Source organism: Haemorhous mexicanus, chromosome 18, assembly GCF_027477595.1.
Source record: "Haemorhous mexicanus isolate bHaeMex1 chromosome 18, bHaeMex1.pri, whole genome shotgun sequence".
NCBI classification, from domain to species: Eukaryota; Metazoa; Chordata; class Aves; order Passeriformes; family Fringillidae; genus Haemorhous; species Haemorhous mexicanus.
Window position 1 is genome coordinate 10549329 of NC_082358.1, and position 22471 is coordinate 10571799.

General features: G+C 46.3%; 2 protein-coding genes across 2 annotated transcripts in view; one reads left to right on the forward strand and one right to left on the reverse strand.

Annotated features, from left to right (window-relative positions):
• The first annotated feature begins 1421 nt into the window (after positions 1 to 1421).
• TCFL5 (transcription factor like 5) lies at positions 1422 to 8530 on the forward strand. The gene is made up of 6 exons (XM_059862758.1): positions 1422 to 2466; positions 3185 to 3371; positions 3929 to 4088; positions 4793 to 5033; positions 5444 to 5585; positions 6240 to 8530. The coding sequence occupies exons 1-6, from the start codon at positions 1733 to 1735 to the stop codon at positions 6351 to 6353; spliced, it is 1578 nt and encodes a 525-aa protein (XP_059718741.1). The 5' UTR covers positions 1422 to 1732; the 3' UTR covers positions 6354 to 8530.
• Positions 7346 to 22471, reverse strand: part of COL9A3 (collagen type IX alpha 3 chain) — a 34890-nt gene continuing 19764 nt past the window's right edge. Inside the window, exons 18-32 of the mRNA XM_059863025.1 lie at positions 22213 to 22266; positions 21580 to 21633; positions 20817 to 20861; positions 19931 to 19984; positions 19508 to 19561; positions 16731 to 16784; positions 15681 to 15752; positions 12722 to 12757; positions 11453 to 11497; positions 11200 to 11232; positions 10672 to 10818; positions 10255 to 10309; positions 9401 to 9583; positions 9070 to 9147; positions 7346 to 8360 (exon numbers count right to left, since the gene is read on the reverse strand). Of these exons, the coding sequence (XP_059719008.1) occupies positions 8185 to 8360; positions 9070 to 9147; positions 9401 to 9583; positions 10255 to 10309; positions 10672 to 10818; positions 11200 to 11232; positions 11453 to 11497; positions 12722 to 12757; positions 15681 to 15752; positions 16731 to 16784; positions 19508 to 19561; positions 19931 to 19984; positions 20817 to 20861; positions 21580 to 21633; positions 22213 to 22266 (1140 nt within the window). The 3' untranslated portion in view covers positions 7346 to 8184. The remainder of the gene's footprint in view (positions 8361 to 9069; positions 9148 to 9400; positions 9584 to 10254; positions 10310 to 10671; positions 10819 to 11199; positions 11233 to 11452; positions 11498 to 12721; positions 12758 to 15680; positions 15753 to 16730; positions 16785 to 19507; positions 19562 to 19930; positions 19985 to 20816; positions 20862 to 21579; positions 21634 to 22212; positions 22267 to 22471) is intronic.

Below are 22471 nucleotides of genomic sequence, written 5' to 3' on the forward strand. Positions count from 1 at the left end.
ATCAACAGCATAGGCTCCAGTGACTTTGTTAAACAGAGCTTTATGTAGTTAACAATCAGCTGGAGTTGGATTTTGCAGCAGGGTTCCTCCACGGCAGCAGGTAATAGAAGCCAGGCTGAAACCAACATAACAATTTAACTCAATTTGCAGAGACTAAAAATGGTACTGAATGATTGTCCTGCATTGCAAGAAAGAGAAAAACAATTCTCTGGCTTTGTCCAAACTTTTGATTAACATGAAAGAACTCACTGTTTTGAGCTTTTGTCTATGTTTGTACTAAGCTAACATTACAAAGAGTATTTTGATTTTTTTTTTTTTTGCAAAACCTCCTGCAAAGTCTAGAACAATATAAACAGAAATATTATTATTTCTGTTAAAGGCTGTACTATTCCAACTGTGAGCATTGTAAAGGGGAGTGTGGAAGAGGATTAGAAAAGCAGGAAAGTGTATGTTGAGTTCAGTGTGCACAAAACTGCTTTTAAAGTTCCTGGGTTTGCGTCTAGAGGGAAGTCACGAGTGAGACCGTCGGACTGTGGCTGCATTTCATGGAAATGTCAGTGCACACTGCCTTGGGACCATTTTTCCTCTCAATTTTCCCATTCGTGCCCCGGGGCGGGATGGGCCGAGGACCCCTCCCTGCCCCCTAAGGCTCTCCCCGCGGGGCTCGGGGCTGAGGCGGCCCCAGGGCCCTTCGTGGGGAACGACCAGCGATTCCCGTTAACCCAGCTGGTTTCTCCCGTTAACCCAGCTGGTTTTGTTGCCTTTTCCTTCCTGCACAAGTTTGCCTGCGCCGTGCCGCCGGTGATGCTGTTGGTGCAGGTGGGGCAGTTCCCTCAGCGCAGCCGAGCCCCGGCCGTTGCTCTCTGTGACCTTTCCGTTAGCGACAAAGCCAAGTAACAGAGTTTAGCTGTCGGCTAAGCAGCCAATAGATTTAATTAATTAAAATTTAGCATAACAGCGTGTACCCAGCCAAGCACCGCAAATCAGCTAAAGCAGTAAGCCGTGTGTCCAGAACCTGAAAAACGTCTGTAAACACACACTGCAGCAGCACGTTCTCTTCCCTTATCTCCTCACAACACCGCTGCCCCCGATCACCGCCGCGTCCGGCCGGCCCGGGCTCCGCTCCGGGTCAGTTTCAGCCCTGAGGGGGCGGGCGGGGGCGGGGCCGGCCCCGCCTCAGGGGCGGGGCGGGGCGCGCGCGGCCCCGCGCGCGGGCGGCGGTTACGCGCAGCCGTTGGCGGCGGCGCGCGGCGCGCTCGGGCAGCGCTCGGCCGGGCTGAGGGCCCGCGCGTCCCCTCCCGCCCCCGCCCCGCCCGGCCCCGCCCGGCCCTGCCCGCCCCGGCTCCCCACGGCTCCCCCCGGCCGCGGGGGCCCAGCTCCCGCCCGCCCGGGCTGCCCCGCCGCCGTCCGGGCGCTGTCTCAGGGGGTGCCAGGCCGCAGAGTGCCCGCAGCCTCCCCGCCGAGGCCCGGGCGGGGACAGGTGAAGGCCGTTTGTCGTGAGCAGCTGTGCTGGAGGGGGAGGGAGGGTCTCACCCGGGGGGGGAGACATGGTCAGGGTGTCAGGTACCCCGCCAGCGGCAGCTTGGTCCCCGCTCTGTTACCTCGCCAATCAGTGTTAAGTGCAATTTTTTCTGCCTTTGGGTTTTTTTAATGGATAGTACTGACAATTGTTGAAGGTTTTATGGTTTTCTGTTGAAAGGGACATTGGTAACTGATTAGGTTTGCTGTAGCCATGTCAGGATCAGCCCCCGAGGAGCCTCAGACCATTCCTCAGAGCCCAGCTAGTGTTCCTGACCCCGCTCCCGTTGCTGTCGGACCTGGAGGCTCAAGTGACAGTTCCTTTGGTGAGCAAAACCTTGGCTTCGCCACCCCCGAGGCCAGCCTGGTGGAGATGATGGACATTGAGTACACCCAGCTGCAGCACATACTTTGCTCGCACACGGAGGCGCAGAGTAGTGAAGGTGAAGTGGAAGCCAGGCTCAGCGCTTTCTCCTCGCCTGGCCCCTCTGCAGACCCCCCTCTGCAGCAGCCCTCCCCCAGCACCAGTCAGGACGGGGGCTCATCCAACAGCTCTGGGAACCAGTCGGTCTGCCCAGTGACCTGTCAGTCAGGGTTGCCTTGTGACAGCTACTGGCCGAGTTCTAACCCGCACCTGGGCTATGCTGACCTCCAGGAGCTCAGGATGATGTTACTTAGCGAGTCCAACCTCCCTGTGAACCAGAGAGAGAAAGCGCCCAACAGTAGTAGCTCTGTAGAAGTCTCGGGATGCAGTGTAGCAAAAGCTAAACAGGGTGAAAATTTCTTGGGGGAGAATAAGGAAAACATATTTGTTGAAAATTCGGCACTGGCACCAGAGGTTAGATCTAAACCTGCAGTCAGAGCTCGGTTGGAAGACAGATTCAACAGCAGCCCGACAGAAAACCCCAGATGTCAAGAACCCCAAGAATCTGGAGTAACTCTTAACAAGTGTGTTGCAATTACTTTTAGTTTATGTTGTTAAACTATGTATCATGTAGTTCAAAAGTGATTTGCTAAGTGAAACCTATGAATAGTGCTTGTTTTAATATATGAGAAGGATGGGTTGGGCTTTGTTAAACTGTGCCATCAAATGTGGCTGCGACTCCGCTGAGCTCAGCTTAGGCCCCTCTGTTTATTGCATAAATGGTACAGCATGGAGTTCCAAAATGAATTACTTTATGACTTTATTCTTGATAACATGTACTGTAAATAAAGGTGAGAAAACGTTACCTAGTTTTAATATGCAGCTTGCTAAAAGCAAAGTAGATTTTTGATAATAATAAAATAATAATAATAATAATAATGATGATAGATTCGGATTATAATGTGGAGGCCTGACTATGGGGGAAACTGGAGCAAAAATACTGTTTTACAACCTAACCCTGTACCTATCTTAATGTGCTGACCAAATGTTTTATTGAGGCGTGAAGCACCTTGTTATTGCACAGAATAAAATACCTCCTTGGCTGATTTTTCTTTTCTTTTATTTGGCCCCTGAAGTGGGCAATATAGCAGTAACAGTGATTTCTGTTTACAGTAAATGAAAGTGGTTTCTTGGTGATAGTTTCTGAAATATTTGTAGCTGTACTTTATTTCTGCACTCATTTCCAAGCAGTCAGCCTGGTATGTTTTCTGTGTTTGTTTGTTTGTTTGTTTTTGTCTGAAGTTTAGTGACATTGATCCGCCAGCCCTCAGAAGTGGTGGGTGTTCCTCTTCACCAGCAAGGGAACAGGTGTGCTGCACTAGGGAAAAATAAGGCTGCACCTGCCACACATTCCTTGCCATTTACTTACCCGTTCTTTACCATGAATGCATGTTCTGCTGCTGGAAGTGCTAACCCTTCCCAAGCACAGGTAACTCTCCTCTGCCATGTTCCAATGCTGATTGTATTAACTTTCTGGGTATAGTAGAATTCTGAAGGTTTGTGGTAGAGTGTGGCTGGGTTTGAATAGGGATGATCAGAACGATCTGTAATGCACTTTATTTATTAATCTTTAAGACAATCAAATCACTTTTGTGGCATTTGTAATTACGTGTGTCCTAGTAATGAGCAGTAGGCCATCAGATCTCTTTTTTCTTGGAGTTTATCAGTTTATCATCTCTTTCATCTGTGCAAGACAAGAAAGAGACCATTTTCTCTAGTTCCTTTCTTTCTAATTCATTTTGGGGATAAAAATATTTCCCTCTCCCCAACTTGTAGTAACCTCTGAAGCAAAAGTGATAGCATGGCACTGAGAAATGTCAGAGGTATCCCCAAAATTCATCACTCTGTCAAAACCCCTTGGCTGTGTGTATTTGGGATTTATTCTGACCGAAGAAGTAATTTAAGAAGCTAACAGAAAGATATCAAAATAATCTATTTTTTTTTTAATGTATACAGTCCTATAAGTATTTCCTTTTTTTTTCACAGACCTGTGGAACATCTTGCACTATTTTGGAAGCTGCCAAACATCAAGACCTTGGGATACCCAAAACATTCCCTTTTCTCTATCAGGAAGTTGAATCCACAAAACAGACAGTAGGTGCTATAAATAAAGCTTTGCCTGAGGAAGTTTGGATTAAAGTTGGAGGTAAACCATTTATCTTCTTTTCACTTAGTTTTCTCTTGGTCTTCAAATGTGAATTTTTTTTCTGAATTCTTTTCTGGAATTAATATGATTTTAGTGAATGTGGGAGGTGAGGTTTTTATGGCAAAAATGCTCTAGAGGCAACATGGGGCAAGATTTCTCCAAGGCCTTTAAGTTTAGCTGTACTTTCAAAATTGTTTAGCACTTCTGGCTTGAAATGAGGAGACTTGAAGTTACAAAGTACCTTTGAAAATCTGAGCCTTGGGTTAGCAGCTGGTTTCTTTAGAATCATAGAATCATTAAGGTTGGAAAAGACCTCCAAGATCATTAAGTCCAGCCTTTGAGCAAACACCACCAAACCCCATGGCAGAGGGGTACATTCTTTGACCCCAAAGCTGATCCAGCAGACCAAGTCAGTATCAAACTGAAGAACATTTTAAGGGCTGCCTCAAGGGCTCACCAAGGGCAGGTATAATCTCAGTGGGCTCTCTGAGAAAATAGAAGCTGTGTGGATTTTGGAGTAGCAAGCAGTGCCTTAGCTCTTCTGCAGGACGTCTTGCTGTAAGAATCAATGTAGGCTGGCAGTAAAGCTTCAAAGATTATTCCACATAAATAAAGCACCAAAAGAACTTTCCATGATCACTATTTTCAGGTTGGTGGGAGAGTAACAAATAGGTCATTATTTTCATTTTTATTTTTCCAACAAGACACCTTATGCAAGCAAGCCATAAACAGAAGTTGCAGCCGGATAAATCTGTTGGATGCAAACATGGATCGCAAACCTCTCGGTGAGATTCGGAACACCCGGGACAACAACCAGAGCACTGCAGCTGCCCAGGGCCCCTGGCAGTCAGCACAGCCCAGCTCCAGTGTGCAGGTGCAGAGTGGTTCCCAGGATGGAAGCGCCCAGAGGAGGGAAAGGCACAACCGCCTGGAGAGAGACAGGAGGTAATTCTGGGAGCAGGGGCCATGAAACACCTCTTGAAGCCTAAAATACTGGTACTGCAGTACTCTGATTATCCAGAGTAAATGTAAACTTCACATGTTTTGTGTTAGCTTCAAGAAAAAGCAGTGCAGGAGGGGAGGGTTTGGTGTTTGTTAGAGGGGAAAACAAATCTCTGTTTCATTGTGGTCATCTTTTTGTTTTCACTCTGTAAAAAAAGAGATTTCAAAACATTTCACCCATTCTGTAAAGATAAGGTGACTTGTGTATAACAAAAGTAATACACAAAGCTTGTAACAAACACAAAGCAGTCCCCAAATCCATGGCTTGTTGCACATGTGAGCAGTCTTCCTGTTTTCTGTATTTTTCCCTTCCCTCTGGCCCGTGGTTGATAACCTTGGGTGCTTGCCTGCAGGCGCAGGATCCGGGTTTGTTGTGACGAGCTCAATCTCCTCGTTCCCTTCTGCACGATTGACACTGACAAGGCAACAACTTTGCAGTGGACAACTGCATTCCTCAAGTACATTCAGGAAAGGCACGGCGACTCCCTGAAACAGGTTTGAAATCTCATTTCATTTTTGGTCTTGATAAAAATGGGAAATATTTTAAGGCTGTCATAACATGTAACTGAGATGCAAAGCTTCTGCTTGATGCTGCTAGTGAGGGACCCACCATATCCTTGAACCTTCCTTAAATTTTTAATTTTTATTTCTTTCAACTGAGTTTACTAGTGAGAAATTACAGGCTGTCCTCAGTCAGTATTTTCAAATTGGATTTTAAAATTTATTTTTTTAGTTGCACAATTCCTGAGCATGATCCTATTTGGACAACAATATGAAATTAAGGTCATCTTAAATCATTCCTCCCCTCCTTCATTTTCTGTATTTTCTACCTCTTTCACAGGCTTCTAGTTAGTTCAGGGAGGGGGATCACAGCTAATGTCCACACTGTATTGAGTGGGTGAGCAGAGTTAAAGGGTAACATGCCTTAAAAGCAGCTCCTGTTCTTCTCAGCAGTAGTTGCAGCCCCAGAGTAATTCTGGCTCTGCTAAGAATTTTAGGAGGGTGTGTATTGGAAAACCTGCTGGTCTAGATGTGGAAATGGCCCCTCCCCCTTCCTACTGAAGGCACAAATGAAACAAATGCATCCATCTCAAGTAAATATCTACATTAAATATAACATTTATCTTTTGTTGTTTTAATTTTTTTTAGGAATTTGAGACTGTGTTTTGTGGTAAAACAGGCAGAAGACTAAAAATTGGAAGACCAGACTCGTGTGTAATGTGCCCAGCACAGGAAAACCGCACAGCTATGGAGACCAAATAGCCTGACCTGCCCACCCTGAATTGTGTGACAGTAGTGCAAACTGTGTTTCATTCTTTCCATTTACATGCTCAATAGGAATTTGACAGTGTAACTTGTAAATATATATAAATAGAAATGTAAAAGAAACGTTCTCTATTGCAAATGGAAATGGAAGGTAACTACCAGCAATGGGAATCTGCCCTGTTCAAGGGGCTTTGGGACCAAAAGCTACAAGAAAATGTCATAACTAATTATTTTAATCCTTTAGTTATACAAAATTTCCTTGTCATCCTGCTTAGGGGTCTCATTTAATTTTTTGCTTTTATTTTATTTTTTTAAGATGATGCAGTACAGATTGGAAAAGTTGTAGAACTTCTATCTTCCTGTTATTTTAATGGCTAGATGCAAACTCATTCTTCCAGTGTATAAAGAAACTGAAGTTACCGTATTATAATGCCCATTTTTCCATTTAAAATGTAAATATTGTATTGGTTATTTGAACAAGTGCATAGTTTCTAAACTGTGTGTATTATGAATTTTGCATTTGCATACATATTTAACATAATTAGCTCCAAAGAGTAGTGCAATGGTGTTGGCATTTTTAAATTCAGTCCTATTTTTAATGTCTGCCACACAACTATCCAATAGGTTCTTGTGTTGTTACTTTAGACCAAAAGTGGAATATTTTAAACAGTAGATATTTAAATGCACAAACTATTTTTATATTTAAACAGAAATATGATGCTTCGTTCATAGGCTTTGGCATATAGGACAGAAATAGAACTGTGTGTGAGCTGAGAGAGGCTTTATTAATTTTTTTAAATAGATGATGCTAGCAAGTTTTAAAGTATAAAAAGTTCTACCAAAATTAATACTGGTTTAAATCACGGATAAGAACAATTTTGCAGCAATTTATGTCCAAACAATACTAGTAAAACCTAGTTCTGAAAAATGGAGTTTAGCCAAGTTAATTTGATTTGTATAATGACACTTACAACATCACAAAGAAAAGGTTAAAAAAAAATCTTCTTTTATTTTTACAACAGTTCATACAGGTGGTTTTGGCTGGACTTTAAAAGAGCATCCTTTCTTAGGTGGGGTTCCATCACAATTACTGTGCAAATAGCTGAAGTAGAGGTCATGAAAATGCTGTTACTTCATTTCCTTCGTTATCATATGGAAATATGCAAAAATTCTTCCCTGGAAATTAAAATATTTACATTATTCCTTTTGCAGAATTTGCTTGCAAGAGGATTACTGTTTACTAGTCTTGGCAAATATTTGAGGTGCAATCTGAAAATTTCTAGCTGGCAGCACAGACTTAAGCAATGGTCATTCCTTAGGCCAGAAGGTTCAGATGTTAAAATATAGGATATTGAAATGCCTGATTTCCACTGATGGAAGAGGCAGCTCGGTGCCTGAGGGTCTTAACAACGTGTCTGAGAGCACAAACCTGCAGGACTGAAGTCAGTGGGAGCAGCACCAAGGAATTCAATGAAAAAGGCTCAAACTTTCTTAGCAAAAAGTCGTGATCTTTAGTACAGGGGGGGTGATGGTAAAAAGGAGCAATGCTTCCTCTTGCAGGTCTCTTGAGCAAAGGGAGGAAGGAAAGGTGAGGTTGTTTAGCAGTAAAAATTCTGGGAAATAATTGGGGGGAGGAAAAGATAGTCATAAAGCATCTTTTAATTAAAGTTTTCATCTGATGCTTTCTTTTTCATAGAACTGTGTCAAAGTCTCCACTTAATAGAATAGAAGGAGCATCTGTCCTTTTAGCACTAGAAGGATTCTGTTTTCTTACAATGCACTGTTTATTTAAATATTCAGTCACTTCTTCACTTCTTGTACTGTTGGTTTATGATTTTTTGGAAGTTGATGCTGCAACAGCTCCCATGCAAGCCGACGTGTCACATATTCCTGGAGTTCCCTGAGCCCCAACAGTGCCAGGAGTCCCAGGATCCCCTGGCAGCCCGGGTTCACCCTGAGCACCATCACGGCCGTTTTTAGTAATTCCAGGCACACCAGGTGGTCCTAAACAAGAGAGGGGAAAGATACATGAAATATCTCCATCTTTTCTTTTTTAATATCTGTATATATGTGTTGATTTTAGAGATCTTAATATACTTTGAGTGTCTGTACATCACACTTGTTATGGCCTGTTGAGTACAAGGTGTTTTCAATAAATTTACCCTGAATCTGGAGTATGTGCTTTGGATTTTTTTATCCCTAATTTGGTCAAGGGATGTTTTGGCTATGTGAGCTCACAGTTTATTAACATGGATTAATTTTTTATGGAAGATTCTGAGACAATAGGGAATAAATATTATAAAATTTTATGGTATAGATTTTGTGGAAGAATTTAACATGGTTGTAAATATTTTGGCTTTATGAAATTCTGTTAAGGGAGAGCCTGCTTTTGGTGCCTGCAGTTTATTCATTGTACAGGTGTAATCCCAATTAAAAAACCTGCTTTAACAGGTGAACAAAATAAAGAATATTCTTCCAAGTTTCCAATATATATTAATTTGCATAAATTAATCTTGAATATTTTAATAAAGAACCACCATGAAGCAGGCACCACCCTTTCCCTTAATCTGGAGAGCCTCAGAGTTGTCACACCTTTAAATGAGTGATAATAATCCATTGCCATCAGCACGCAGAGCTGTCCCTCCTCAGCCTTCACTTCAGCCATGGAGCATTCAATGCTATTAAATTATTATTATTATTTCCCCACACTTACCCTGCAGCCCTTGGTCACCATCAGGCCCATCGATGCCTTGGCCCACAGGTCCTTTGTCTCCCTTTTCACCAGGGTCACCTTCAATCACAAACACAATTCCCACAGTCAGCTGTGCTCTGCAGCTGGAGCCACCAACAGCACGGGGAGAGAACAAGAGGAGCTACAAATCCTCTGGGTGCTGCAGGGATCTTTGCTCACATGGCACCCCTCAAGCTGCAGAACTCCATCCAGAGCTCCAGCAAGGCTGATCTCTACTCCCCAGGGCTGAATTCAGTACAAGTTTATTTCAGTGGGCATAAAAGAGAAGCAGATTATTTCACTCTGAACTTGCCTCTGGGTCCGGGGTCACCAAGCTCTCCTGTTGGCCCTCTGTAGCCAGGGGGCCCACGAGGCCCAGGATGCCCAAGGCTCCCCGTGCTCCCGGGAGGGCCTGGGGGCCCAGCTGGGCCAGGCCGTCCCGTCATTCCAGGAGCCAAGGGCTTCCTCAGGTTAGCAGCCAACAGTGCAATTTGCTCTGAAAAACACAACCAAACACTGCATCTCCAACATCTGCACTCTTTCTTTAGGCAGAACTTCCTGCCACTGCTCCTGGTAGGAGGGAACAGTGAATCTGTCCTTTCTGCTTCCCTGTAGCTTTTTGGGGTGCTTTACATCTCCACAGACAGAGATAGTAAATCTGCAGGGCTGATTATTCCTGTCTCTAAAACCACTTCAAAGGATGTATTCTAGCAAATGACACTTAAATAATTTCCTGAAATAAACTTTAACCTCATCCCAAAGGGGGGATGTAACCTCCAATGCAAAACAGTCACTTTGAATAAAGGACACTCCCTGAGGACCTGCTCCAAGGAAATGAGGTGCACTGAGGAGAGGTGGAGCTCAGAATGACACAGGTTAGGACAGGAGGTCTCACATGACGCTTGTGCCAAAGCTGCTTTCAGTGCATTTTGACCATTGCCATGATGAATCATTCAAAAATACTAATTTTAGAACACCAAAAGACATCCCCAACAAAGTGACCTCCTGAATACAACAAGGTGACCTCCTGAATAATTTCCTTACACTAAAGGTCAGTGTATTTTTTTTTCATATGAAGACAGAAAATTAGCAAATCTCAGAAGCCATTTTATGTTCAGGATCTACTCATCTGGTAATTAAAGTCAGTTTTCTCTCAGTAATACTCACCATTTATCATTTCCCCACAGAGTTCTCTGATATGTTGTTCACTGGCCTCTTTGCCCTGCAGTTAACAGAAGAATTTGTCTTTGTAGGAACCTCCTTATCAATAGCCAGCCCTGGCAGAAGCTGCAGGACACAAAACACATTTCCAGGAGCTTGGGAAGCAGCACAAGGTCCTGCATCTAGAGCAGGGGGTTCTTTCCCCTCTTCAAGAGGTGACAGCTTCTCCTCACAACTCTTCTGTATGCATGGAAGATATTAATTTTAATGTCAGGCCAGATATTTAATCTGGGGTTTATTTGCCTTATTTTTGCCTGCTCTGAAATGCAGGACCTTATTTTTCGGAGAGCATCCGAAACCCCACAATCCATTTTTTCACTTCACAGGCTCCCTGACTGTGCTGCAGAAGCAGCAGATACTTACAGGGGGTCCAGGTTTTCCTGTGATGCCAGGGACACCCCTCTCCCCCTGGTGACCCATGGGTCCTGGATGTCCTGGGATCCCTGGTGCTCCAGCTGTCCCATTAGGTCCTTGGACACCTTTTGGACCAAGTTCTCCTCTTTTTCCTGGCTGCAGTGAAGAATAAAAAAGACCAAAACCACTTAAAGTGGAAATCATGGTCCATTCTTTTCTCCTGGGGGTTTGTTAAGACTTCAGGTTTCCTGAATGGATCTGGAGGATCAGATACATTTCTTACATCCTAAGGGTGTTTCTGCATATATAGGTCATGATAAGAGGAGTCCTTGCTGCAGCAAAATGATCAAACAGATTTCAATATTTTGAATGCCACAAATCACCATTTTTCTCATAGATTTTATAGCATGATAGTGAGGAAAGCCTGCTTCTAGGCAATGACACTAGAGCAGAGTTTATTCTATAATTATAGAGGTGCAATGGTCATGCTTATTCCTAAATCCTTCAGGGCATGAGCCCCCAGTGTCTGACACTTACCTCTCCTTTTTGGCCAGGAGGTCCAAAGGGACCCTGTCAGAAAGAGAAGGGAAATAAGAAAGTGATTAATTCAGAAAATGCCCATCTGAAACCCAGTCTCCCAAGCTGCTGTGATGTGTGCAAGGCTTGGGTTGCCCTTTTTTCACAGCAGGCTTGGAGATCTCAGTTAATTGTGACTGACCACGGTGATCCATGGCTTTCTACACCCATCTGTTAGTTGAGGAGTCAACTCTACTGAATTTAAGGAACCTACCAGCTCTCCTTTGTCACCTGGGAGGCCATCTGCTCCAGCAATGCCCTGAGAGAGAGAGCACAGTTAACACTGCACCTGACAGCAAGGATCTGGATGTATCCCCTGGGGGAGATGGGGGCTCCCAGCTCCAGCAAGGAGAAGTCCTCTCTTCCCAAAGCTGGACTCCACAGCAGCTGCTCCCCTGCTGATGAGGGCACGTGTGGCACAGGGCAGCTGGCACAGGGCTGGGTGCCCTTTGCAACAAGCTGGGACCTGGATGAAAGGCTGGATCCATATGGATGAGAACCATGAAAGACATCCACAGGCTGGCACAGGCATTCCTCAAGCAGGGAACCTAAATTTCAGCTCCCCCTGCTCTGTCTCAGAGAACACAGGGTTTGCAGCCACAGGCAAATACTGACTGTCCTGTTCCCATGGCCTCCTGAGCAGGGTCCCAGCTTCATCCCACCCTCAAACTGCATGAACTCTTGGTGGGGAACATCCCTCTCCACTCCTGGGGACAGGAATGCAAGGGTGGCTAGAGCTCTGGTGACATCCACTGTAGCAGCCCGAGCAATCTGAGCCTGCCTGAGGTGACACAACCCCTGCAATCCCTGCCCAGGGCAGAGCTGGCTCAGCACAGAGCTCTATTATTAGAGCAGATAATGAACATTGTTATGGTGACTCCACAGCTTTCCAGGGGATGTTTTCCAAGACAGAGATCAGGTTGGTCTTTCCCCTTAGCAACAAAACAGAGACCACACTGATGCTGGTAAACCAAACCAGCAAGCCTTGCTAGGAAAGCTTCACTTTCTGCAAGAACACAGCCATGCATTAATAAAAGCCATATATTTGATGAAAACTGGCCCAAAAGCTCTCTGTTGAGATTAAACCAAGCATGGACCTTGAGCAGCAAAAATATAAGATTAAACTAGTTCATTAGTGTGCCAAGCTTCGAGGTTAGGGTGAAATATCCTTCATGAAGCACAGGAAGCTGAGGAAAAGCTGCACTTTTAAACTGAACTCGGGAGGAATTTGATGTGAGGAGCTCCTGCACAGGTCCTTGTGGCTACAAACACCCAGTGAGGGCCTGGTGCTTGTACCACAGCATTTTCATGAGTCTCCACGAGAACAGGCAACATCTGTGCCATGCAGGGAAAATGGGACCGATGGTTTCTGCCGCTGAATATTTTCATTTGTGGAAGAAAAAGCCATTTGTGCTGTCAAAGGCTGGCCCTGAAATTTGGTTTAAATGCCTCTGCTAACAACAGCATGAAAGTTATCACTTACCTGGTTCCCCTTGGGACCTGGAGCACCAAGAGGACCCTGAAAATAAGAAAGAGAAAGAAATAAATGAGCTCAAACTGTTACTTTCCTATGAATTCCTGGTGTGGTCAGACACTCTCTCAGCAAGGGGTCAGAGTCTCCCAGCTGCCAAGTAAGAGGTGCAAATCTCATTCACACTTCCTAGAAATAAGAAGGGATTTCAGCCCCCCTGCTAGCTCTGTGACACTCTCCACAGCCCCTGGTTTGTGTTGTGGGGTAATTTCTCAGCCTGTGATGTGAGGAGGAGCTTGGATTTACTTGTGGTATAAAACAGACAAGAATATTTTCATACCACAAGGGCAAAAAGCCAAGATGCTTTTTCAAGGCCTTATTAGACTGCCAGTTTTCCTAGGATTTAGAATTAGGTGCTCCTGGTTTAAAGATTAATGGAACAACATGGGCACAGGAGTAAAATACATTTAGATGATGAACTGATTATCACCTCAGGAATAATCCAGGCAATTTGGAAAATCCTTCCATCTTTATCTACCTGACATCCACAGAGAGACATTTTCAGCCCTATTTCAGTGACTTTTCTGCTCCATAGAGCAGAGCCAAAAAGGAGTTCAGGAGAACCCCAGAGTTTTTTTTCTCTACTGTAAAATCTACATGTGAAATTCAGACATTTTACCCCTCAAGCAGGATTTTTACAGCACACTCATCAATCTGGCATCTGCAAACTGATCTTTTTTTATTAACTAGATCTAGAGATGGCTCAGCAGAACAGAATCTTCAAGGAGAACAAACACACACAGCAAGGACATTTTATTTTGTTCAATTCAAGCACAAAGTTAAAGAGGGGGGATTTCTGCTAATGAAAAATAACTCAGAAAAACAGACAATGGAATGTAGAAATGCAAGAGTGGCTAAAACTTTACAACACCTGTTTTATGTTTGCTGATGGCAAAAGCAATATATTCCTTTCTGAACATTTTAATCTAAATTTTATACCTCTGACTTCACAGAGTCTCAAGGCTCCATGAGAGTTTATGGCAAAAAAACACAGTTCAGTCACCAAGCCCTGCAAGGGACATTCCCTCAAAGACAAGCTTAGCCCAGAGGATCTTCATTCAAAACTCCAATTCACTGCAGGAACAAGGAGTTCAGGACTGCCAGCCCCATGTCTTCCCACATTTCCTCTGATCAGCTCAACAAAACTCATGGTTTTGGCCAAGCATTCAGTGCTCCAGTAGGGAGCCCAGAGAGGCAATGCCCCAGGGGGCTGCTGGCATCCAGAATCCTCAGGAATTTGATCATAATAAAAATCCTTAGGAAAAATATTTGTCTATTGCTGCCTCAGTCAGCAAGAACAGCCAAGCCCTTCCCCTCCCACATCCCACCCAGCAGCATAGTTGATGTGTTTTATCTCAACACTATTTTATATCTTACAGTCAAATGCACTAAATCACTTGTATTTTTCATGCCAGCAAACACATTTACTGAAATGCTGGTTTATATGCCTGACCTGTCAGCCCAAGGACTGTGAAAAAGCCTGTCAGTACTCAGTTAGCTCAGGCATGAGGGGATTTCTCTTTTTCCACAGAAAAGTCTCAGTTGATTTCAGGAGAGTTTGATGAGTTGGCTGCAGCTGAGACAGGGTAATTGCATCGATGCTGTGTGTGCAGCTCTCCTCTTTATCCACATCAGGAGCAGCAGTAGAGCAAGCCCAGGGCAGATCTCTGGGTGCTCTGTGTGTCCCCAGCAGCACAGGCTGTTTGTTCAGGCTATAAAAACACAACCTGGGGGTTTAGGGTGAGCCCAGCACCACCAGCATGGTCACCACTAAACCATCAAGGGCCACATCCACACCTGGTTTGAACACCTCCAGGGATGGGGACTCCACCAGTTCCATGGGCAGACTGTTCCAATGCTTTACAGCCCTTCCTGGGAAAAAAAATCCTGATATCTAATCTAAACCTTCCCTGGTGCAGCTTGAGGCCATCTCCTCTCGTTCTGGGCAACCAACAATCACATCTTAGAGTAGCTGCACTCAACTTCAGAGCCAGAAAGAAAACCTAGATTATTTTTTACTGCTTTAAGCACAACGTTTTCCCTCCCTCTGCTTGGAGCAGCTCCCTGGGTGCTTCATGCAGGGGCCTCTTCCCCTCTGAATGTGCATTTTTCACCGCAGCAAAGCCCTGAATGCAGCCAAGAGCCCCAGAGCTCCACAGTAACGCTCCTGTTTCACACCTCCAGCCCACAGTCACTCCAAAAGGCTTTTTTAAACCTGCCTGGAGCCAGCACAGAAGAGCCATTGTGGAACCCCTGTGGTGCTGCTGCAGTTGCTTACACAGAAAGCAACTTAAAGCTTTTTTTTAAAAAAACTTTCACCTTAAAGCTGGGGAGGAGGGAGCTGGTGAACACATGGCTCCTGTTCTCCTGCAAGCTCCCAACAAATGCTGTTCACTTGGCCCTGATGGCTTCTTTCAAATGAGAATGAACTCATGTAAATAAAAAGTCACACTGATTGTGAGGTGGGATGCCCAGGTGTGTTGCTGTTCAGAAAGAAAAGTCACTGATAAAACTGTAATTTAAAAAAAAAAAAAAACAGAGAGTCTAATCAAGCATCTCAGAAGCAAAAATGAATGAATCAGCTGTCTTGTGCTCCTGGGGAGCAAGACTTTGGTTGAACCAGTGTAAAGAACAGGGGAAAATCCCAAACACTCTCTATTCTGGCTAGGACAGGGCCTGGAATTCGCTGTTAAACAATCCACCCTGTCTGGAAATAGTGGGAGTTTCTGCAGTGGAACAGAAACCAGGACCAGTGGGGACAGCATGCACTGGTCCTGCTCCCTGCCCTGAGGTCTGGCTTGGGCAGCCCCAGGGACACCCAACACACATCAGCTACACCAGGGTTTGGGTGCCCATTGCCCTCTAAATCCCCACCCCAAACAGGAATGAGTGCCAGGAGTCTTGTCCTTACCCTGTCTCCTGTCTCTCCCCGGATCCCAGTCGGGCCAGGAAGGCCAGGCTCACCGCTGGCACCTTTGGGCCCCTGTTGGGAAAACAACAAAACCAAGCTACAGCTCACGGTGCCAGAAACCCTGGGAGCTCACCAGCCTCCACAACATGGTCAGAAAGATTATTTTTGGATGGCTCTCTCCCTTTCCCCCAGGACCTGGGCACCACTCGTGTTGGTTGGTAGAGCTCATTCCAGCTTCTCTCCAAGGTCAGGCACGTGCCAAGGTGCTCCCACCTTTGCCCTGGGTCTTTCATTCATAAACCTCTTAACATTAATAAACCTTCAATATCTGTGATCCCACCAAGTGATGCTCCTTCAGCCAGTGCCAGGGGGGAGTGGAGGTCCCACACCCTTGGAGAAGGGAGGAAGAAATGTTGGGAGACCCCAGTGCAGCAAAAAGGAGGAGGAATTCGCTGAAGAGAAACAGGCAGAGAGTGGAGCAGATCAAGGAGAAACTGAGGTGTCTTTACCAAGATCAAACCCAAAAAGTCATAAAAACCTTAAAATTCAGCTTGTTCCACCACCTGGCACAGGCTGGGACACCTTCCACCCGACCAGGCTGGCCTTGGACCCTTCCAGGGATGGGGCAGCCACAGCTGCTCTGGGCACCCTGTGCCAGGGAACAGGCTCAAAACTCAACCCCTCCCTCTGCAAACAAACACTAAATATCAACTTCTCCTGCAGGCAGCTTATCTGGCCTTTTGCTCTTTCTACCATCCCGTGGTAAGGAAGGTGTCACACTGGCTCTGGCAAACGGAAGGAGATTTCTTCCCTTCCCTCATTGCCATCATCCAAACTCTGGCCAGAGGTTTGCAGAGAGCACTGACCTGCCAGAACACCACCAGGACCCTGTGTGACACTGACCTGCCAAAGCACACGAGGACCCTGTGTGACACTGACCTGCCAAAGCACCACCAGGACCCTGTGTGACACTGACCTGCCAAAGCACCACCAGGACCCTGTGTGACACTGACCTGCCAAAGCACCACCAGGACCCTGTGTGACACTGACCTGGAAACCTCGGACACCACGGGCTCCTATGGGACCTTGGAGGCCGAGTGGTCCCTGCAGAGAGAGAGAGATCAGCTTTGGTGAGTGTGGCAGTACCAGTTGTTGGTTTCTCTGGGTCTGGATTGAAGGCACTTGAGACAGTAGTTCGTGTTCAGACTCAGGTGTTTGTTATTTCTTATCAGTAAAACAGTCTCACCACTGTGAGTTCAGCAGCTTTTCATTAGAAGGCACAAAATGGCCAGCAATCTCTTGTTCCAAGGTCCTTTAAGACTAAACTATCCAATTAAGAACTGACACCTGGATTATTTTCCCTTTTAACCCAATAACTGATCCCACAGAGCCCACAATGGGAACTTTTCTGCCCAATGACAAAATGCCACCCAAACCCATGGAGAAGGAGGAAGAAGAAGAATGAAGAAGAAGCCCAGGATGACACCCTGTGCCCTCCATCTTGCTGCCATCCACAACACACTAAAAACCCCAAACCCTCAATTTCTCACCCAGTGACACACCTGCACTGCTCTCTATAATCATTTCACACTTTTGTGGATTCCAGTCTATCTTGGAGTCTGGGAAACTTTCTCCATGAGTGAGGGTCAAAGTCAGTGCTCCCCTGGGGGTCAGGGCACCCCAGAGCAGACAGAGAAATATTCCCTGTGCCCTGGGTTTGCACAGGTAAGGAGAACACCTGGGGCCAGGTGAGTCAGCTGTGTCACTGAACTGGCAGAGTGTGCAGCTCAGTGCTGCTGCCCCTGCAAAGCTGGTTTGGTGTTTGCTGAGCTTTGTTAATTGCATTGATGTTAACAGAAAGGTTTATTTGGATAATCAATGCTTAAGAGCATACCATGCTCATGAGTAGTAGAGATCAGGGACAGCAAAAAGTGGCAGCATGGCAGAGCACAGACAGCATCCATTAGAGGGATCTGCTGTCCCAGTATTATGCTTTTAATTGATTGCAAGGAACTACTGCAAAACACCTGCTGCAGGCCCTTGGAAATGAAAAATGGCAATTGCCTCCATTTGCTTGGGTGCAATCTTTGGTTCCAGCAATGCACACAAAGGCAGCAGTTTGTGCTGTCAGGGCTTTTAAGAGCTCACCAGACAGAACATGAACATTACCATTAGGAGTCTCTATTGCTTTCTCCTGAGGAAAAAAATCACAGATCCAATAAAGATCTTGGATTAAAAAAAAAAAAAAAAAAACAACTAAGTCATTTAGGCATTTAAATCTCATTTTGTAAACTGTCTTCTTGAAATAGATGCCTTCAGCAAGCTTCTGTCACGAGGCAGGGCTGCAGCTTTGGCTCCTTTCACCACCATCCCTGCTGGGTGGAGCATTCAGGGACACAAATAAACCCCAAACTGGCCACTGACATAAAGCAGCATCAGCCTCAAAAAGCTGAACAACTGCTCAGGTATTTTTGTGGTTACTGCTTTCCACTTTGCTTTCTGCTTGTAATTCAGTAAGGAGCTTTAGAAGTTATAAATACAAAGCTTTAGGGCACTTGAGTTAAATTGCACCAGAAATGGCTCTGCTGAGCTGCTGATGGGAGCTGGAGGGACCTGACAGGTTCTGAGAAACCCTTGGTACTCACAGCTAAAAAACTCCAAACTATTTTGAGCCAAAACAGCCTTAACACTGGAAAAATCCTGCACCTCTCTTGGAACAGCCCAGTCTTAACAAATAAATTTTGATTCTAATAAAACAAATCAGAAATGAGAAGCCCAGGTTAGACATAACCATGAGTTCAGCTGCAAATGCACCCCTGTCAAAACCCTGCACCAACACAATTAGCTCAACTGCTTTTGCTTTTTGGCTGTAATAATGTGGCACCTTTTGTGAGGCCAGCCACTCTGATGAAAAATTGCAGACATAAAAGCAAACATTATTAATATGGTTTATTTCTAAAGCTGATTTCCTTCTCCTCGGAAGTTAAAGCAGAAGCTGCTCACAAACAATAAATCATGCAGCTCAATTTCTTCCAAGAGGCACGTACCAGAAATCATATTAGACCTGCTGTAGGCTCCTGGATTTCAAAATGAGATTAGGATGGGGAAAAAAAGAAAAAGAAAAAGCAAAAACAAAAAAGAAAAAGAAAAAAAATCCCAGCAAAACTACCAGAAGATCAGATCCAACCCCAACAGCAGCAATAGCTGGGGAGTGACAAGATTAAAACGTACCCAAGCACTTTCAGTAGTGGGATCAAAATCAGGGTTTTACCCTCCTGATATTATTTGTTATCATCTCTGCTACTGAGCAGGGACACCATGCAGTTACTCCCAGTTTTGTTGTATCCATGGTTTCAGGTTTTGCAGGGAATCCCTCTGCACTGCTCCAAGGAAAGGGAGGCAGGACTGGGGAGCATTTCAGGTGTCACGTGTTGGTGGCAAAGTCCTTTGTAAAAGCTTCCCAGGAGCTCTGCTTCACGAATGCCTCGCTTCAGCACGGGCAGAGCCTTCCCATTCCTGTGCCATCAGGGCCTTGCTGGCTGTCCAGCCTCTCCTGCAGCTCCACAAACCTCCTGGGCAGCTGCAGCTTGCTCTGCCCAGCGAAATGGGAGGGATCACTTGGCATTTGCACGGAGCTGCCAGTGAGAACAGGACCTGACCCAGCCTGGGGGAGGAATTTCTCTGCTGCCAGAGACACCACTGAGAGAGAAGGCTCCCCAGAGACACCACTGAGAGAGAAAGTGGCTTTTTACTGTAGCCAGAGTGACCCCCCCCCTCCCCAAAGCTGTTTTGGCACCTCTCTGGTTCTCTGCCAGCTCTGTACTCACAGTTGCTCCTCTGGGTCCTGGCAGACCTCTCTCACCAGGGATGCCAACATCGCCCTGGCAGGGACACCAAAGTCAGCTGTGATAGTCAGGAGGCACAAATCCACCCTTCCCACCCCTCTGGGACCTATTCCTGGATCCCAGGCTGTTGGGTCCCCAACTCCTGCCCCACTGGCCCCTCTGCCAGCCCACTGCTGGTGGGTTTTGCCCAGTAGCAGTGCCCAGCAGCCTGCCCAGCCAGCTCAGTGCTCCCTGAGAGCTGCACACCAGTGTGGAACACCTGGAGTGCTCAATGCCCTGGGACTGCAGGTGCTGCATCACTGGGACATTTATTTGTGCAAGGAAGCAGCAGGTGAGCTCCAGCTCCCCAGTTTGGTTTGACACTCTCCAGCTGAGGCCATGCTAAGTGGGAATGTGGGCACTTACAGGGATGCCTGGCTCTCCAGAGGGACCTGCCTCTCCCATCTCTCCAGGGCTGCCCTGCAGAGCACAAAGCAAACACTCAGTTAGGACATCACTCCAGGGAGTCATTTCTGTCCTGCCTGAAGCACCAAAAGGAGCAGGGAGTTAAAACCTGGACCAGGAAATAAAAACACCTTTAAACTTTTACAGATTTAAGGCAAAACTCACAGCACCAGAGGACAGGTGAGCTGCACACTCTCTCCTGGCACCACTGGCCAGGGAGGGCTGCCAGCCCCAGGCAGGGTCCCCACGTGAGACAGGGATGCCAGGAGATCCCATCACATCACTCCTGCACCCCCTTCACCAGGAGGAGATTCCTGCCCCACCTGCCTGCAGCGTGCTCTCCTCCCTGAGGATTAGCAGCAATAATGATGCAGAGGGAAAAAGTCATAAAGGAGAGGGACAGGGGAAAAAAAGACACCTCTCAGAGCAGCTTTGTGCGGGACTGCTTTGGTCTGCCTGAGGTTTTCTTTAATCTCACAGGCAGGTGTCAATCTAAAGCTCCATGGAAATTTTTCTCCTGAGATGAGGGAAAATCTGCAGAAGGCAAGATGAGATCATCCTGCTCCTGCTGGTGCTCAGCCTTTTGATTCCCAGAGATCAAGCCTCCTCCTGGGACTCTGACAAAAGGATGAGGTTTACTAAACCACTGATGACTCTCCTGTGGATCTGTTGTGCCTTTACTGAACCAGGTGCCTGCCCAGTTATTTTACCTAATTCCAGCTCTTCAGCCCCAGCAGAAATACAGAAACCATCACTTTGGGGTAAGTCTTCCCAGTGCCCCAAAGCTAAAAAGTCTTGCTGTGACCAGTTTCCCCACCAGACCCCATCATTAGAGAGATTCACTTACTGGTTCACCCTTTGAGCCTTTAATACCTGCTCTTCCAGGCAGACCCTGAAAAAAATCATATTAAAGGAATGTTAGAAGAAGTGAAGTTATTAAATTCGTTATTCTGGTCTGAATTGACTCACAAGGAGAGACCTTTGCTTGAAGCAATGGAAGGTTTAGACTTTTGCAGCTTTCACTGTGAAAATCATGATTTCAATGTCTCTCTTGCTGCCCTTGCAGCTCCATGAACACTAATCTTTGGGATGAGAGCAAAGAGCAGGGATACACAAATGGACCAGCAGCAGCAACATTTTGCACAGCAGAAACCTCTCTCCAGGGGAGTTCAAAATATTCTGTAAATGCAGGAAGAAAGGAATACTTGATCTCTTTTAAATAGTTGGAAGTCTGGAGAGATGAAATATTTTGCCAATAAGCACTGGAGTAAGGCAGGGACAGAGCTCAGGATATTACACCCCAGATCTTACCTCCCTCCAGAAGGGATGCACATCAGTGGGGGGTGAAAGAGAAAATCCCTCTCAAGTTTAGATTTAAAAGAGTCAGAGAAGCCAACAGCCAGGGAATTACTGTGAGGTGCTGCTCCAGGTGTTCTCCAATCCTGTCTGGCACACTCCTTCCCTGTCTGCATGGTGGGAAAAGTGCATTTCCTCTTGGCTTAGCAAGAGCTCCTTGTGAAACAGCCCACAGAATGACCCTGCCCTGTCCCCAGGAAGGATGTCTGCAGCACACTGAGCCCCAGAGGTGGCAGGTCCTGCTCCATACTCACAGGAAGTCCATTTGGCCCCTTCTCTCCAGGAGCCCCCATGGGAGCTGCGTCACCCTGTGGATAGGGAGAGGTTAGGAGGGATCCTGCACAGGGAAATGGCCTGGCACAGGCAGGGGACACATTCCCAGACAGGCATTTGTACTTTTCCCCCTCCCTGTATGCACAGGACCAAGAGCTGCTGTGTCTGGAGGAGTGAGCACCCCCTGGGCAGGAGCTCCCAGGTGTTTCCCTGCTCCCTGCAGCTCCCAGCCCTCCCTGGCAGCACATGTCCAATGCTCCTGCAGGAGCTCTGCTCAGGAACCAGGCAACCAGCACCTGGCAGCACCTTGTCTCCAGGCTACTGAAATCAGCTCTGCCAACAGCTCTGAAAAGGCATCTCTGAAGGCCTGGAGTCAGCCAGCAGGAGCCACTCAATCCAGGGGCACAGCTGAGCTTACACCATTAGTGCACCTCCCTTCTTTAGGGAATTCCCTCCAGATTAACTAAAAGAATTTCACTCTCCTTCACTAGTGACAATGTCAGAAAACCTTTTAGAAGGAAAAGCCTTCCAGCCAAGCTTCTGAGGGGAATTGCAGCCCTGCCAGCTCAGTCTGAGGAACCTTCCCTGCAGTGTTGAAGCAGGACTTTACAAACCTTCTCACCATCGAGTCCAGGATCTCCATCCCGCCCGTCCTTGCCAGGCATTCCCTGCAATCATGGACAGCACAGCTTTAGCTCAGAGGAGACTCTGTGGTTTGCAAAATTCACATCAGAGAAACTTTTGGCAACGAGTCCAGCTCCAGTTGTGCTGGGAGATTTTCGTTAGCAGCAGTACAACTATGGCTTAGCCCAGCTGGGCTTGCACAGAGACCCACAGAGCAGGAGTTTGACAGCAAAGGTGGCAAGCAGCAGC